A 17,206-nucleotide genomic window follows, 5' to 3' on the forward strand; every position below is an offset into this window, starting at 1 on the left:
TAGTGTAGACTCTTCCTAATGTTTGAGGAAAAAATATAAAGACTGCAGCCATGAGCTCTGCACAGCTTGTAGCTAACAGTGTTTCCCTTCTAGTAACACACTGCAATGGGTGAATGAGGTATGGAGATGAGATTTCATTTGGATTTTCAATATAATTACACAATAAAACACAATATTCTGCCAATTCAACTCTTCCATATCCACACACAATAAATGGACAAAACAAAAGAAGGAGAGGGAGGGCTAAATCCAAGGCCATCATAAACAACAAAGACCACACGATTTCATCAAGTAATCCCTGCAGAAAGTTCAGTTGCTTGTTCTCTAGCAGATCACTTATCCTGCAATTAATGGCCTGCACAGAACAAAAAATCTGCCAAATCCTCTGTTAATATGTAACATAGGTTACAGTCACTATTAAGAATATGAACCAAACTGTGGCAAAGCACATATTAACTGATAGTAATGAGTTCTGTGAAGACAGTCTTTTCCTATAAATTGTTTTCAGAAACTTTCACAAGATGGACTGTACAGAATCTAGAGTGGCATTCGAGGGAAAGAAGAACAATTATTTAAAAAAAATAAATCTGATTATCAGTATCTATGCTAGCTATTTCATAACCACATGCCAATATCTGCACTCTTGTATGGACAAGCTGTTTAGTGAGGCTAGGTTCAAACTCTTCACATGAATATGTCCAGCTCTCTAGTCAATTTAAAAAAAATGAAATCATATTAGCTAGACAAGATGCCCAGACTTAAATAACTTTCATTATTAAAGGAAGCACATGATTGACTTTTTCTGAGATTAAAACTGCATACATCTTCCCCATTGCTAGTCACAAGGACTGAGACCAAACTTTCAACACTCACCTATGCTGCAAATATTTCCTGTGAGAAAACAGAAGGCAAGAAGTACAGAACCACAAGCAGCTCAGAAATCTTTTATCTCTCTGGAGTGGTGCACGAGGGAGTGCTTCTGGTAAATAAGATACAGAGAATGACAGATTTTATTTATTTTTTTTTTAAAAGAAAGGGACTACACACTTTTTCAAACAAACATATTTCAGGATGCCAATGCAAACAGGAGGTAAAAGCCACAGCAAGATCCTGCACTTTAACAAAGGAGCAGTTTCTTTCAGCAAGCCTCTATTAAATACAATTAATTATGTCAATTAATAAGGAATAAGAATTCCCTCATCCCTGTGCAGCAGCTGCTGCCAGAGCTGTACCTGTGACCAGAGGCCTTGTTGACCAGAAGGGAAAGAACAGAGGCAGACCCACACCCTGTGTGAAATCCCCCTGAAGGCATTCCAGGGAAATAGATAATTTTATGGGCAAGCCGGGCTTCTACCATTACCACCACTGCACCGTCATACCTGAGAGGATATTGCCACATAGTATTTTTTCCTTCCTATAAAATTTTCTCCAGCAAACGAATGGCTATCACCAAACTTTTCTCATCCTGGTTTCATGAAGGTTGCCCATGGACCAGAGGAGAATCCAGCAAGGCAGAGACCATCTCATTATACGCTCATCACAAAGCATAATAGATACCCAGATCTGATCCGTGCTTATCACTCAGCATGAAGTGACTGAACGACTGAAATGGATGGAAACTGCTTCCAGGATTTCTCTCCTGACCCCAAACCCAGACGTCACTTGGAAAAGAATTAGATGAAGTTCAGCCAAGTATATGCTAAGTAGGGGGACACTGAGGGAGTTTTGAGATATCTCATGACTTCTACCGCTCATTAGTGGATAGGACAGTATATTTCCAACACTTCATGGTTTTCAAAGATTTTTTTAAAAGCTGAAGGAATAATCAGGATACCACGGCTCACCTGCTTCCTTTGTCACTGAAGCAAGCCTACACCGGCAGTTCAAAGCATGGCTGAATTTGCATTTGTCTTACTGCGAAACAATCCATTACCAGCAGCTAATGATCTTTTTTGCCCTAATGAATCTGCCTTGAAAGGAATCTACCTGGGACTCCGTGCTGTTCACAGTTATTAAAACATGAAAGCTGGACTAACTCCGCTGAGGACATCGATGGTTAACTGATGCCAATTAAATGACAGCTTTATGAACTGGAATCAATTCAGGCAACGCAAGTCTATCCTTACATTAAAGATGATGCATGTACAAGCTCTTCTCTTGGTGCAGGGGTCCTGGATGTCTACTGGCACAAGCCACACCGTGGAGGGGCAGGCCCAAAGGGCAGCTTTGGCACGAGGAAACACGTGTGCCCGGAAAGTGAAGTAACACACAGCTGTTTCTGACAGCATAGAGACGCCTGTGATAGCACAGGCAGAAAGCTACCTGCTGCAAGCCAAGCCTGCATGTGGATCTCCTATGGACAGACGTATGGGGCAGCTTGTTATTCTTTCTGCTGCCAGTGCTTTTCATAACACATGCAAAAGATTGAAAGAAACAGTATTTATTTGTAGGTGTGCCTGTCCTGAAGCCAAAGTCTTGCTCCACCTGCAAAAGTCACATTCCCCTTTGAAAGATAATGCTGTCTTTTTACTGTGGGCCAGTCCACTGGCTGTTTGCTGCTGGAAATATTCACATTTACCTCTGAGTGGTAATTTCACACTCATGTTTAACTGGATTTAACTTACTTTCCTGTTCCTTCAGTGCTATTGCTAGGCTCTGACAGCTCCTGCTCTCCCCAGCACAACACAGCATTAATGGATGGTCCCCACCGCTGCTGCACGGCCACAGAGACTCCCCACCAAAGCACCCAGGTACTTCAATGCCTCCTCAAAGAGGAGAGCCCACGAGCCTTACATCATACAACCTCTAAGAAAATAAAACTACATGCTTTCCCACCTTTCTTTCTCATTAACTAAAATGAGGAGCAGAGCTATATTGCAGCCTTGTGGCAATCAGCACTGGGCAAAGCAGAAGATATCCAAGCAACAGCAGTGTTGAGATCCTTTACTCAGTGCCCGGTGTGGGGTTTACTAAATAAGAATAATAAAAAATACTCCTGCATTGCCATGTGCAATTTTGCTTACCTCCCTCTTTATATGAGAAACACTTAATTTTCAGGAAAGAATATTATAAACACCAACTGGAATACAATAAATAAACCGCCAATGTCTGTAAACCTGCCTCTTTATCTGACTGGTGTCAGTTAAGGTAAAATAAAAATTACAATCGCTACGTAAGGAAAGTTATATAAGTAGGTGAGTGGGTTGAAAAACAAAACACAGATCTCAGAAAGTTATATTCACCTGTCAAAGCAAGTAAACTACCAGATGAAAGGGAGGCTAGGTCTGAATATAATTAAAGCCCTATTTTTTCCCCCAAAGAGCACAGATTTAGACTTGCTGAAGTCTGCATATTTAAAATACACAATAATAAAGATGAGCTATTGAGTCATCACCAATTATTTTAAAAGAGCAAATTGTTTATTTATAAAGAAACTGACATTTATAAAGAAAGACAAGAAGGACTCACAGTTGAAGCAGCAGCAGTCTTTGGTGTTTGGAGGTTTTGTTTTGCTTTTTTCTAACTCAATTTACTTTGCTTCCTCTCCATTTCTGACTTCAGAAGTATCCCATTTCAAACCTTTCCTTGTTGGCTTCTCCTACTGAGGCATTTAGAGTTTGTGGCAAACCTTTCACACACCTTAACAAGATGTCAACCATTAACATGATAGTCTTATCTATTAAACAGGTGAAACTACATAAGTGTTATAACACAAATCAAAGCCTCCCAGCTGCTCAGCAGTCAAATGCCATAAACATCAATTTGTTTAGCTCTTTGGATAATGTCGGGTCCCCAACAACTGGGCTATGCAGTTAAAACGAAGAGGAAGCTGTGTTGAGTTTTCGTAGAAAAGAGGTAAGCACAGGGCACGTGTCTGCCTTGCACTTTAGCTGCTGAGCCCCACCAGCAGCCCAGGTGGATCAGGCTGGGGACACTAGCATCGGCCAGATTTCCAGCATCTCCACCCTGAGTTACAGTGCCCATAGGAGAAACGTGGCTCAGTGTCAAGACTCTCCCAGGGCTGCCCTGCATGGATCGCAGGCATAGCTACATTGCTTTACCTTCCTCTCCTAAATAAGATCTCCTCCATAATTAGACTTACTCCTTATCTGCAGTCTACCCCATATCCTCTTAACACACACACAAGAACATCCATGCTGGCTCAGATCAATGGTGATCCTAGCTCAGCATCCTCTGGGACGGTGGCCAAGACCAGCCCTAAGGGCGAAATCAATACAGACAGTGGCAAGCAGCAGGACAAACAGTAGGACAAAGCTTCCCTGCTCCCAGGAGTTTTCGGGTCAGAGGCTTCATAACATAGAGATATTTCTTTGTGTTTCATAGCCTGCAACAGTCATCGAGGCTGGTGGGGACCTCTGGGGATCCTCCAGTCCATCCTCCTGAGCAGACCACTCAGGGCCATAACCAGTCAGGTTTTGATTATCTCCCAGGATGGAGACCATACAACCTCATGGCAACCTGTTCCAGTGCTTGACCACCTTCACATTAAAAAAAGTTTTTTCTTACAGTTTCCTGAACTTTTAGCATTCACATGCCACTGCAATGAATTCCAGATCCTGCTTGTGCACTGTCTGTGGAGCCGCACAAGCCTGGTGTATGGGGTGGGGATTACAATAAGGACAGCGTTTCTCATGTCCCCCTACACTCTGCACGGGACCACTGCTCTAACTTAATGTGAAGTGCTGATCTTACAAAGGTTTTAAGACTTAAAAGTCTTAAAACCACAGCATTCATTACTTTTAGTGGAATACGCTGAGATAGTTCATTTTTCTGGGTTCTGGACTTTCCCCATGTTGTTCATAAGGATTCCTTGCTTTGTCTGTCTTTGTCATGAGCAGTGGAGGCATCTAGCATTCTACCCACAGAAACAAGACAATTCTGTTTACAACTAGTTTCTGATAATAAATGCCAAACTATTTCTCATCTCTCAGATTAGAAAAAGTCAGGCAAAATGCAATGATTTGCCAAAAGGTAAATAACCTTTTGATGGCATCTTCCGTTCTTGGAACTATTCTCATAAATAGCTTTTTTGCTCTTATGACGCATCTGTTGCATTTATTTCTCCCCTTCCCATAAGACTCCCCATCTGCTGTATACGTCTGAAATGGCATCTGATAATTCATACTAAGAAAGCCCCCTTATCTATTCCAGTCTTCAGATTCGCTTTTTCATAAACAACAGCAGGAAAAGAGAAAGATATTAGGGAATCAGACCTACAATTCTGTGTTCAGAAAATAACCTTGTCCATGTTAAGAAGCAAACAAAAAAAAAAGGGGCTTTGCAGATGAGGGAAGGTTTCATCTGACAATTCACAGAATATGCATTTAAAATAAGATGAATAGAAGGAGCTGACCAATCACTCGTCGTACAGAGGAAGAAACGAGTTCGGTTCTTTTGCTGTGGTTATTTAATGCAAAGAGTATCTTAGAGTTATATTAAAGATGGAAGATCAAATAGGGACAAAAGGTAAGACTGTGTGGTCATCCCCAGCCCCTCATGGAGTTTGTTGCACAGTTGTGGATTGGCTCTTGGGAAAGCTCCATTTCTTCTGGAAGAAAAAGTTAAATGAATAATAAAGCAGGTTTTCTATCTTGGTTAAAAGATGGATAAAAGGGTGGAAATCAGATGTATTGAAGCTATAAAAAGATTACAGGGATTAACGTAAATATAGTATGACATAACAAGCCCTGTACAATCTGAGTTGGCCCTTTTGGCTTTGCTATACTGCAGACAGAACAATGAATCATACACCAAACATTATCCAAAATAAATCATGCACCATATCTAGCGGTAAATGAATTACCCCTGCTCCTCAGAACTGCTCTTTTCATAAAGAGCCCCCCCTCTAGACAGTCTGAAGAGAACTGAGTGAATTTTCTTCCCGTAACTATGAGAACCAGGAAACAGAGCTAAAATTCCCATCTAATAAGTTCAATTTCAACAGCTAGAATTTTAATAAGGCTACCTAGTTATAAAAGATTTGCTATAAAAATTATACTTGTACTAACAATGACTTTTTGGATGTTTATAAGCTTAGAAACTGTTACACAAATGACAAATCAAAAATACTGGCCGTAGGCAAACCAGCTTCCAGTGTTCTTCTGATAATTACAATTAGGGAGCTTAATGAAATCCAGCGTATCAGATTAGTTTTACAATCCCTACACCTCTGACTTGTACTCCAACAAGTATGGAGCAAATGGATTAGATCTACAGACTAATTTTATAGTCTTCCCTTCAGACTGGTTTTCTTGTACTTTCTGGCAATATTTAAGAAAATATTTTCCAATTAATTGAAAGTCATTTAGTGCTCTCACCAAATTACCCCTCAACGAGTCTGGAGCAGATACACTTTCTTCTTCCCAAGTGCCTTTGATTTCTTCTCTGCACACACAGACATGTACTTAATTAAAACTTGCCATCGAGGTGGCATTAGCTAGACACACAAGGCATACCAAGTTGCTCTTAGGCTTCCTGCCAGGAAGCCAGCAGTGCTGATGCTTTCCTTCATTTAAAGTGTCAGCAAAACAGGCGATTTATGACCACGTAAATACGGAGCCAACAACCTATGACCACTATCTGCAGCAATACAGCAGAGAGGCAGGCGGTTACCTGGTCCCGTTCCTCGGACCAGTTCATCTTGCCAACTGCAAAATCAGAACACACTTTACTAAGAGTCTTCTATAACACTGGAATAAAATAAATCACCAGTATGAGTGTTTAAAAAGATGTCAAGGAGCAGCATGAGCAAATCTCATTAGCAGATACCTACTATTCACCACGTTGAAAATTTAACCCTGGGGATTTATACATACAAGCAGGACGCAGACACAGCACGTTGTGAAATGAGGTTTGTTTTTTATTGGGATATTGGGATTTTTTTGTTAGGGATTTTTATACAGGGAGAAAAGACTTTTGCTCTGATATAGTGTTATGATTGTGGGCAGGGATTTAAAAAAGTATCTGAAGAAATGGAGACATCTGAGAAATGTAATTGCCAGAAGCATTTGAAAAAGTCTGTAGGACACAACAACAGCTCTCACGTGATTCCAGTTCTGCTCTGGAAGGTTTCAGAGATGTCTCTGGCAAGCAACTCCCGAGAGAAAATCTATTTCTGACCACCAGTGTAGATATTCTTACATGTGAAAGATGGAGCAGAGTCTAGATGATGCTACTTAGCTCTGTTAGGTGCTGGTTGTCACACATGTGCCTTTCACATTTAAGTTGAAATTAAACTAGAATGGTTTTAAATCGAGATGAGGTTTCACATGTGGCAGACTTCACTTCCTAAAAATGAGAAAGTTATTTTTACAGCCAGAAACTAACAGGAGCAGTTCTGCTAAGACTGGAAACATCCCAACAACTGGAGATATCTGCAGGGCACTGAGGCCCAAGCTCAGCACAAAATCTGAGCATGAGGAAAAGTTCATCCTTGTCTGGGAAATATCTTCATGCTTTCCTGTGCGAGAAGAAATGACTGAACTGGGGCATGGGTACCTTCAACTGACTTCTTCATTCAGCAAGACCAACCTTTAGTTCATACCTTGGCATATTTTTCTTCCAAACGCACTTCTTGAAAAGCAAAACCAAACAACATTTTCTTCATCCTGCATACTCTTGGTAAAGAGTATTGTTAGGAAAATCAGGTGAAATCCTGACTTCTACAATGAGAGCACAAGAATTTCACTGACTTGAGAAATGCCAGGGTTCTCCCCATCAGCAGAAGCTTGAACAGGGTGTAACGGGGAACACATCCCCGTACACTGAACAGCCCAGCCACATATCTTAAGGGTCTTGCTCAGAAACTCTGTGCCTCCTGAACCTTCTAAAATATAAGGGAACTGGAATCACAACAAGAAAGGTGTCTGCAGTTTTTTTCATGCATTAATTGCTTGAGATCAGCTGGAGAAGTAAATAAACACGCTAGCATTCCAATGCAAAGAAAAACAAACAAAAAAAAAATCCAGTCACTGGGATGTTAGGTCCTCTTTGTCATTTCAAGTGCCAGCCACTTTTGAAGAAGGGACTTATGGTATTAAAGGTTATAACTGAAGTGCAAGTGTAATACCATAATTAAAGAATCTGCAAGCCATAACCAGACACTCTTACAAAAACTCCAAGATATAGAAAACAAAGACAATAGGAGAATTAAATAATTCTGAGTATTAGAGCTACAGTATGAAGGTGGTGCAGAAGTGGAGATGACGTTCTCTAACGAAAAGACACATGCCAAGTTGGCTGGTTAGCTCATGTAAATGCCTTCGAAAGGCTCTACGCAAGGTGGAGAAGAGCCTTATTGTAAAATAGACTTCTGTAAAAATATAACTGAGAAAATTTTAATCACTTAAGATAAATTTAAGCAGACTTAAATTTATTTTATACTTTCATTTGTAAAAGTATAGATTATATCCAAACATTAATTCACATTTTATAATTAAGAATGCAGTTGCTTGAAAAGCTGTTCATCATAGCTTAATTTTTTTGTGATTTTATTTGTATGTATAGGAAGCCAAATTTTTATTAGATGGACTGGTAAACTAAAATATGTATTTTTTTATATTTTGTTATATATGCAAACATTTTATTGGAGCTTGGCCTCCAGAATATGAACGCTGTTTGGGCTTTTTACATTGTACTGAATCTGGCTGGGATGGAGTTAATTTTCTTCATAGCAGCCCGTATGGTGCTGGGTTTTGGATTTGTGATTAAAACACAAATCCCCTGCCTTGTCCCTGCCCCTCCAAGTAGGCTGGGGGGTTGGCAAGAAGCTGGGAGGATGCATGGCCGGGACAGCTGGCCAGAAGTGACCGAAGGGATATTCCACACCCATCCTGTGTTGTCCTCAGCAGTAAGAGCTGAAGGAAAGGAGGAGGAAGGGGGCACATTTCCATTCTAAAGTAACCGTTACAGGTGTTGAGGTCCTGCTTTCCAGAAAGTGGTTAAACACCCACTGCCCACCACTGGGAAGCAGTGAATGAATTCCTTATTTTCCTTTGTTTTGTGCACTTTTGCTTCACCTATCTTTATTTTGATCCATGAATCCTCTTAGCTTCCTTCTCTTTTCTCCCCATCCCACAGGACAGCAGAGGGAGTGAGCAACTGTGCAGGTGTGTGTTTGTTGGCTGAGGTGAACCCACCACACAATCTGTAAATTCTTCGGAACATTTTTTTGAAGATTCATGGCAAATCGAATTTTTGTTATTTTACTACTTCATTAGCTAAACCTTGCTGCTTTGGGGTTTAGTTTCATTATTACCACAGGAAGTAAAAAAGATCAAACCCCTCTTCCCTTGAGTAGGAGGAGTAATATTCAGAGAAGTGAGACTCAAGAAGCTAACAGAGGATAAGGTTTCAAGAAGTGAATGTTTAAGGCAGCTACCACATTGCAGAGGCCCAAGTGCAGAGTCGTGGACGGACTCGGTCACAAGGAGATCATTAAGAATTTCGGTGAATTGAGTCCAAGTGGGTGAACTGAGTGCAAGAGCAGAAGATGCATAACAGATGCTCAGAGAAGGTAGAGACAGGAAAAAGGAAAGCAGTGTGTGGCAAATACCAAATCCAATGAAAAGAGGAAAAACTAAGCAGATGGAAGACTTGACAGAGGAAACGCCTCACAAAGATAAATTGACAATCTAAAGGGAAATTGAAGTTCTGCTGTATGGTTAAGTTCTGGAGCTACAAATACATAAAGCTGTCAAGAAATACAGAGAGCTTGGCCCCTTACCTCCTGGATCAATTGGCACTGGAGTAGTGTGAACATTTAAGGTGAAAAAGAAAAATCTTCCTTGCTGCTGTCTGACGTGAGCAAGCAATCATTCATAACTGGATCAACATGCCCAGGTCCACTTCCTCTTCTTCTCGCTTACCCACACCTAGAACAAACACTGCTGAGAGAAGCTGTGGGTTCTCAGAAAAGAGCCACACTCCATGTTGGAAAGATGAACTCTGCAACAGAGAGACCATGTATGCACTGAACATCTGAAGAGTTACGTGATCTATTAACAAATCTGAGCTCTCATTAAGCATGGCACAGGCTGGAAAAAATGGCCACGTGTGTAAAAGGGAAAAAAACACCCTTGAAAATCAAGAGACAGTCAGTATAGGAAGTTACACATTCTGTTGCCCTATATACATCTGTATACTAGACTGTGTCTGTTCTGGTTGAATTAGAAACCAAGTCCCACAGCTGCCTTATCAGTTTGCATTATTCAGCCTCCAGGCCCCGAAGCAATAAAACAGTGCAAGACACGGGAAGGTCATATTTAGGAAATGGTAGTAAACTTAAAAAGAGTCCATGTCAATAAATATTATTTTGCTGTTCACTACCATAACAAAGTTCAGCAGTAAGTAAGTTAATTCCATAACAGAGCAGAAGAGACAAAGCATGTTATAGCTTCATTCAAGTAGCGTCACTTCCAATTAAAAAGCAAAAGAAAGGGAATAGAGACCACCATTTGAATTTAGGTCAAACCAGATAATTATTTTTGTACACTTACAAATTCCAAAGAAAAGAACTTTGACACACACTCTTAGTGTTCAGTAACGGACGGAGTTCCATGGCCATCCACTGGCCATGCTGTAGAACCTGGCAGAGGTATCAGAACAAACACAGGAACGGTCCAGGACTAATGCCAACAAATAACCTGGCATTTGGAAGCCACGTGTAAACACAGCCTTTCTGCAGCTAAGGAGAAAGAAGAAACTAGGCGTATATTATCTTTAAAACATTACAGCCTGTTCATATCAGGAGCTTATAAATGAATACTATTTCCTTAACTTTCTAATCAAAACCAGATATAAGAATAGGAAGTCAGTAACTGTCAGTGACTAAAAAGCTGATGTGTCTTTCCAAATCTCTTCATCCGCCTTCTATACCAGTCACGTTATTTGCCCAGCTCAGCTATCATCTAAGATTACAAACATGCCAATATAAGTAGACACTGGAAGAAAGTAGACATTTTTCTACTTATCACAGGACTCAAATTGCTGCTGACAGACCTAGCCTAAGAAAATTCACTATACCTTTCCAGGATGGCTGATGGGAATATAATTTGGAAAGAAAACTATTTGCCTTCAGAAACAACTGCTGCATTATGAAACTCTCGGAGTAGTGGCCAAGGCTGTCAGCACTGCCACTCACCCAGCCTGGCCATCCATCACAAAGCACCAAACCAGCCATCAGCACACCACAGAAGCTACCAGCTGCATTGGCCACCAGTGCCTCAGGCTGGAGTCACACCCTATGAATAAACTGCTCTTCACAAAGACGACCACAATAAAAATAAACCCTGAGTTCACATCAGGGCGATCACGGTGCCTGGAGGTCAGAGTCCTTTCCTCTTTTTCTTCACCTTTACTTTCCTTCCTCCAAAATAGTTTGAATTAAACCTAGCCCTCAACAGCCTAAGCACTAGCAACGGATCACACAAGCTCTACCTGCTCTCTTAGCTCTGCGGACTTTCTTGAGGTTCAAACCAACAGAGGGGGAAGGAGATACCACACAGTTATGGCAGGAGACAACTCAGACAGACTTGGATGCAGCAGCTAAATTCTAATTAGCCAGAGATACCAGTGGTAGTCTGTGCACTTCACAGGGCAAGGTGGTATCCTCCACAAGCCCAATTCAAACATACACCACGAGCAAGGCTCCTCAAAAAAGGGATAAATGGATGCAGCTCCAGAAATGGAGCTGTATTGCGTATATGGTTAAGCAAATGTCCTCATACTTCTCACCTCCTGCTTCTCACAATTGCTTCCTTCAGTCTGCTAAACTCATTTAGGGTCCAATGGCTGGACCCAAATCTAACAGACCTGAGCTAGAGAAGGAAAAGGGAACTGAGCATGCCATCCAGGAGAAATACTCTCTAGCTGCATGGACGCAGTTTAAGTGAGTTATACAACATAAGGTTTCCAAACTGAAGAATGTATATAACCACAGGTTAGAGCACCCCTGAACATCATGATCCCAGTGGCAGGCAGACAGTCAGACCGAGTTTACTGCAAATCCTGAAGATGTGCTAATTTGGGCTGGTCTTTGCAGAGCAACTTCCATACATAAAGTTGGTTCCCACAAAATAAAAATCCCTTCTCTAAAGCCATTTATATACTTCTCCCTTCTGCAGGAGGACAATGGTATCGGCAATTGCTCTTGCAAGACTGAAGTAAGTACGCAACATGAATAATACCACACATCAGAAACGTATTGGTACGCATACTGACCTCTGCTATTTCCTTGCTGATGTCTACTGTAGATTTAATTAACTGGAGAAAAATTAACACGATAGAAAAAAAGATAAAAGCAGAATACAAGACAACACAGAGATACCACAACAGTTCAGTATTTAAAGGCATAGGATCAGCTCTCAAATTAAGTTGAAATCAAGAGGAATTCACCTCTGTTAGCGATGTCAGTTCACATTAACAACACAGCTGAGAAATATCTTCCTCACACACAAATTTTGTCAAAGCTGTTCTGATAGGACAGTCACTTTTGTTGACTTCATAATTCAGTCCATTCAACAGGGATTATCCACTAAAAGTAAACTTTGTATGCAAAATTAAGAGAAAGGTATAAATAAAAAAAGGAGCTGAGATACTATATACCTGATACCTTCCAAAGATCTGGTGAAAGGAGATAATTCAGTTTTTGAGTAAGAGTTTTGTAATTTTGTTAAATGTTTTGTGGAGATTATAATTAGCAATTTATTATTAGAACTAATTAAAAACTAATTTTACAAGAAAATAAACCTTAAATCATCCTTTCCTATAGAAAAACAGCTTTGTTCCTCACGATATTTCCAAGTAAATACAGTATTTCTGTTTAGGAAGAGAATTAACATATCAAACCAAGATTTTCAAAAAGTCTCAATAGCTTTAGGCAGTCTATTTGTAGGATTTTATAACCTTTAAAAATGATAAATAAAAAGTCAAGATTTTCTTGTTCACAATTAGCAGTCATCATGAAAATTAAATTCAAAATGCACTGCAATTGGGAGAACAAAATACCTGACAAGTACTCAACCATTGCCTAACTAAAATATGGTACCAATCTCAAGAATACTTGATGTAATTTCCCAGTTTACACATAGGAGGCTACTATTACAGAAGTCCACTCTTTCCCTCCCGCAAGCAGGAAATCTTTTATTTAAAGTGGTTCAAAACAGTCTGTGTAAAGTGAGAAATAGCAGAATACAGTACTGTGGAGAGGCAAAGAACTTCTGTTCCCCAGATGCGCCTTTTTTCATAAAACCTTTTGTTTGCAGACATGAAAGAGAATTTCCTATTGTCTGTAATATTCCTTATGAGGAATTTTCATTTGCATAGTAATCAAGATTCAATCTGGGAGGAAAAAAGATAAAGAATGAAATTTCAAGGCTACCAATCAAACACAATTCTTCATTTTGCGCTTGCTTTATAATGCTAAGAAAAGATAAAGAGACTATCCTGAGAGTAAACAAAAAAAGTTTAGATAAGCCCAGAAGGAGTTCATATGGGGTAATATTGAACAGTGGCAAAAATAACTAACCCACCTGAATATAACGTAATATCATAATTTATTTCACTTAACAGAATGTCTTTGGTTAACTTGAGTGTTAATATTCTGCAGAGGCAATCAATTAAAAACAGAAATCCTCAAATGGGAAGTCTGCAACTCCATTACTGCACCCTCAGCAACAGTTATCTTAAACTCATCATACTGACAAAACACAGATTCTGTACTTACCTAAAAATAAGACCAACGTTTCCTTTTCCTGTACTGTATTTGCATCTCATATACAAGGTAAGAGAGTCTGGGGGCAGATGCCAGTACCACTTCAGACACACACACGAAAGACGCTGTTGAATTTGTTGGTGTGTGAGGCAGCAGCGCCCACGCTCGCAGGAGGACAAGGGACCGGGCAGCCCCCGGTAGCACCATGACTCAGACAAGCCTGCAGCTCACACCGAAGCCTTGCGCAACTGGTGCGGGAGCTGATCCCTCAGAAAACCAAGCTGCTTTTTCTTATTTGCCACCCCTGACTCCTGCAGGTGTGCAAGATGCTGCTTCATACGTGCTACTTGTGAAGGGCAAGCTAGCCTCCCCTCTTCCCAACAATTCAGAAGAGGTGAGCTACTTCTCCAGGTACCAGATTGAAGGTGCTCTGCCACTGCACGGGGCAAACATTTCACTAGGCTGCCGTGCAACTGGGGCACAAGTGCTGAAGTCCTTGACTAGCTTCTACTAAACACCTAAAAGCCTACCAACAAGCAAAAAAAAAAAAATCAGGGAGTTCACACAGGGGAGGAATGGTCTATAGTATCTTTGTTCCGTGGAGAAATCACACTCTCCTGTGGAAGAGCCACAGGTGCAGAAGCTGGTACCTGGCAAGGTGCCTCAGGTGCCACAACGGCTTGTGCGGCTGCAGGAACAGTGGGGGAAGCAAGGCCATGCCGTCTGCTGACGGACACAGGAGCAGAACTGCACCACCTGATGCTAAAGAGGAGCACTTAAAGAGTGCAGGAAGTAGAGGGCATAGATTCAAAAATGTTGATTTTTGAGACATTTGGGGCATGATATTGAATCATGCAGAATAAGAGATGGAGGTTACCTTACATTCAGTATGGACTCCCTAAAATGGCAGAAAGGAACCTATCTTGCACGGGTGTTTTGTTGTCCTGGTGTTATTTTCCATACCCAGAAAGCAGGAGGGATGCCCTCCAGCACTAGTACAGTGTCCTCTCTGGCAGGCATGCTGTGACCCATACTGCCTCGGGGATACTATTTGCCTTTGCGCTACATGGCCTGTATGCATTTTGTATAACAATACATTTAGAAAATGTAAAATTTTCATATTAGAGTCACAACAGCGATACTATTTTTTGGAGATGAAAAGCATAAGGACAAAGGTGAAAACTGACCTCTTAGTGCCAAACATGATGGTGCGAGCTTGTTTCACATTTAGGAATGCACCGCTCTGCGCAGGCTGTTTCTCTTGACCTGGATGAGAAGACAGGGAGAGATTTTTAGATCAAGTAACTCAGGACATTGATTTTAATATCCTGAACAATAAATACATTAGTAAATATCTTTGAGTGCAACTTCAGAGAATACCTGGCAATTGTATAGAAATACGAAGGTTAGCAAAACAATGCAAATAAAAAAAATCCAAAACATAAAAAAAAGTAAGACCAAATCCTATTGGTAGGGCTTAACCCTGTGGTTGTTAGAGCAGTTACTCAACAACGGAGTTAGGTATAATGCCATGTGGTAGCACAAGATCTAAAAGCCCTTGCCTCTGAAAAGGCACTTCATATTGCTGAGTGAAATTCAGGTACCTCAAAGCAACTAAACAAGATCTTCCTGAATTGCCAGTCTGAACACAGCTGTATACGTTTACATCTTAATTGCATTTTGGTGCTCAATTTGTTGAATGACTACCTCAGTAAATTAGTAATTTTTCCAGAAAGAAAGCATTAATATAAATAAGAAATGTCCTGGAGTAGGCCTACTAAGTATGAACCTCAGGAAATGTTATTATTTGAACAAAAAGAAATTCTAACCTTTATATAAAAAATAAAAATATGAAAAAATATGAAAAAATTCTATAATAATAGCATAATTATTATGTTATGTAATTATTACTATGTTCCTAGGAGGAACTGCCTAGTCCAATCCTCAGCTCAGAGGGTAACCAGATCAGATTGCTCAGGGATATGGCCAGTTGAGTCTTGAACACCTCCACAACCTCTCTGGGGAACCAGTTTCAGTACTTGACCACCATCGCGGTAAAAACATTTTTCCTAATACCTAATGAGAATTTTCCATGTTACAACTTGTGTCCACTGCCTCTTACCATATCACTGCATACCTTCAAGAAAAGTCTAGCTCCATCTCCTCTATATCCTCCACTCAGGTACTCATTGACACCACAGAGGTCTCCTCTTGGCTATCTCTTCTTAAGGCTGAGTCGATCCAGCTCTCTCGGCCTCATGTTGTGTGCCATTTGCTACAGCCCCTTGACCACCTCGTTTGGTCTGCATAAGTCAACATCCTTCTTGTTCTGGGAAGCCCCAAACTGGACGTGGTTCTCCACAGTCAGTCTCATGAATGCCAAATAGAGGGGAAGGATCTTCCCTGGCCTGCTGGCTACACTCTTGCCCATGCAGCCAAGGGATGCAGGTGACTTTCTTTGCTGTAAGGGCACACTGCTGGCTCATGCTTAAATTGCTGTTCTCTACGCCTGTCAGATCTCTTTCTGCAGCACTGCTTCCCTACTTTACACAGGGCTATTCCACCCCATGGGCAAGACCTTGCATTTGCTTTTGCTGAATTTCATGAGGTTCCTGTCAGCCCATTTCTTCAGCCTGCCCAGGTCCCCCTGAATAGCAGCACTGCCCTCCAGCACATTGACTGCAGCCTGCAATTTGATGTCATCCACAAACTTACTGAGACAGCATTCCATCCCATCACTGATGTCCTCAATGAAGATACTAAACAGTTCTGGTCCCAGTATTGAACCCAGAGGGACCTCACTAGCTGGATGTGACGTTTGATGTTTTTCAGACATCAAGAACATCCCCTAGTTGCCATGACTTTTCAAAGATGACAGCAGCCTCACAACAACATCAGCCAGCTCCTTCAACACCCTTGAGCGCATCCCATCTGGTCCCATGGGCTAGCGTACATCCAAGTGGGCTCTGATTCCTAATGTTGTCTTCCTCTACCGCAGATACTGCTTCACTCTGCTAGGAGGTTCAGCCACCTGGGAGGCCTGAGGACAAGTCCCTCCAGCAAAATCCAAGGCAAAAAAGGCATTGAGCACTTCAGCCTTTATTCCACACGGCCACCCTGATCAATGGGCCGATGCTCCCCTTGCTTTCCCTTTTGCCTGCAATGTTCTTACAGAAACCTTTCTTGTTGCTCTTCAACACCTTGGCTAGTTTTGATTCCAGCTGAGCTTTGAGTTTCCTGACTGTATTCCTACGTGTTCCTACATGTCTCACGTTTGCCCCCAAGTAGCCCATCCCTGATTCCACCACGTTTCCTCCACCAGGTCCCTTCCCATGAGCCTGCAACAGCTCAGGTCCATCTTCCTTGTGAATGCCATCGCACACATTCCCTGCCCTCACAGCATATAATTTTGATACTATAGAAACCCTTCTGCCCTACTCCCAAATGTTTAATTCAAAGCAAAAAGACATAGTT

The 17,206-nt window shown here is 41.2% G+C and overlaps 1 protein-coding gene across 7 annotated transcripts in view; it reads right to left on the reverse strand.

Moving 5' to 3' along the window:
• The window catches only part of OXR1 (oxidation resistance 1), a 293,745-nt gene that overhangs the window by 233,741 nt on the left and 42,798 nt on the right, over positions 1-17,206 (reverse strand). For all 7 annotated transcript variants that reach the window (XM_054814190.1, XM_054814187.1, XM_054814192.1 and 4 more), the window contains one exon: positions 14,920-14,998. In XM_054814190.1, the coding sequence (XP_054670165.1) occupies positions 14,920-14,936 (17 nt within the window). In that variant the 5' untranslated portion in view covers positions 14,937-14,998. Of the gene's footprint in view, positions 1-14,919; positions 14,999-17,206 lie in introns of those variants that run through there.

The sequence above is a fragment of the Grus americana genome, chromosome 2, assembly GCF_028858705.1.
Source record: "Grus americana isolate bGruAme1 chromosome 2, bGruAme1.mat, whole genome shotgun sequence".
In the NCBI taxonomy this organism is placed as follows: domain Eukaryota; kingdom Metazoa; phylum Chordata; class Aves; order Gruiformes; family Gruidae; genus Grus; species Grus americana.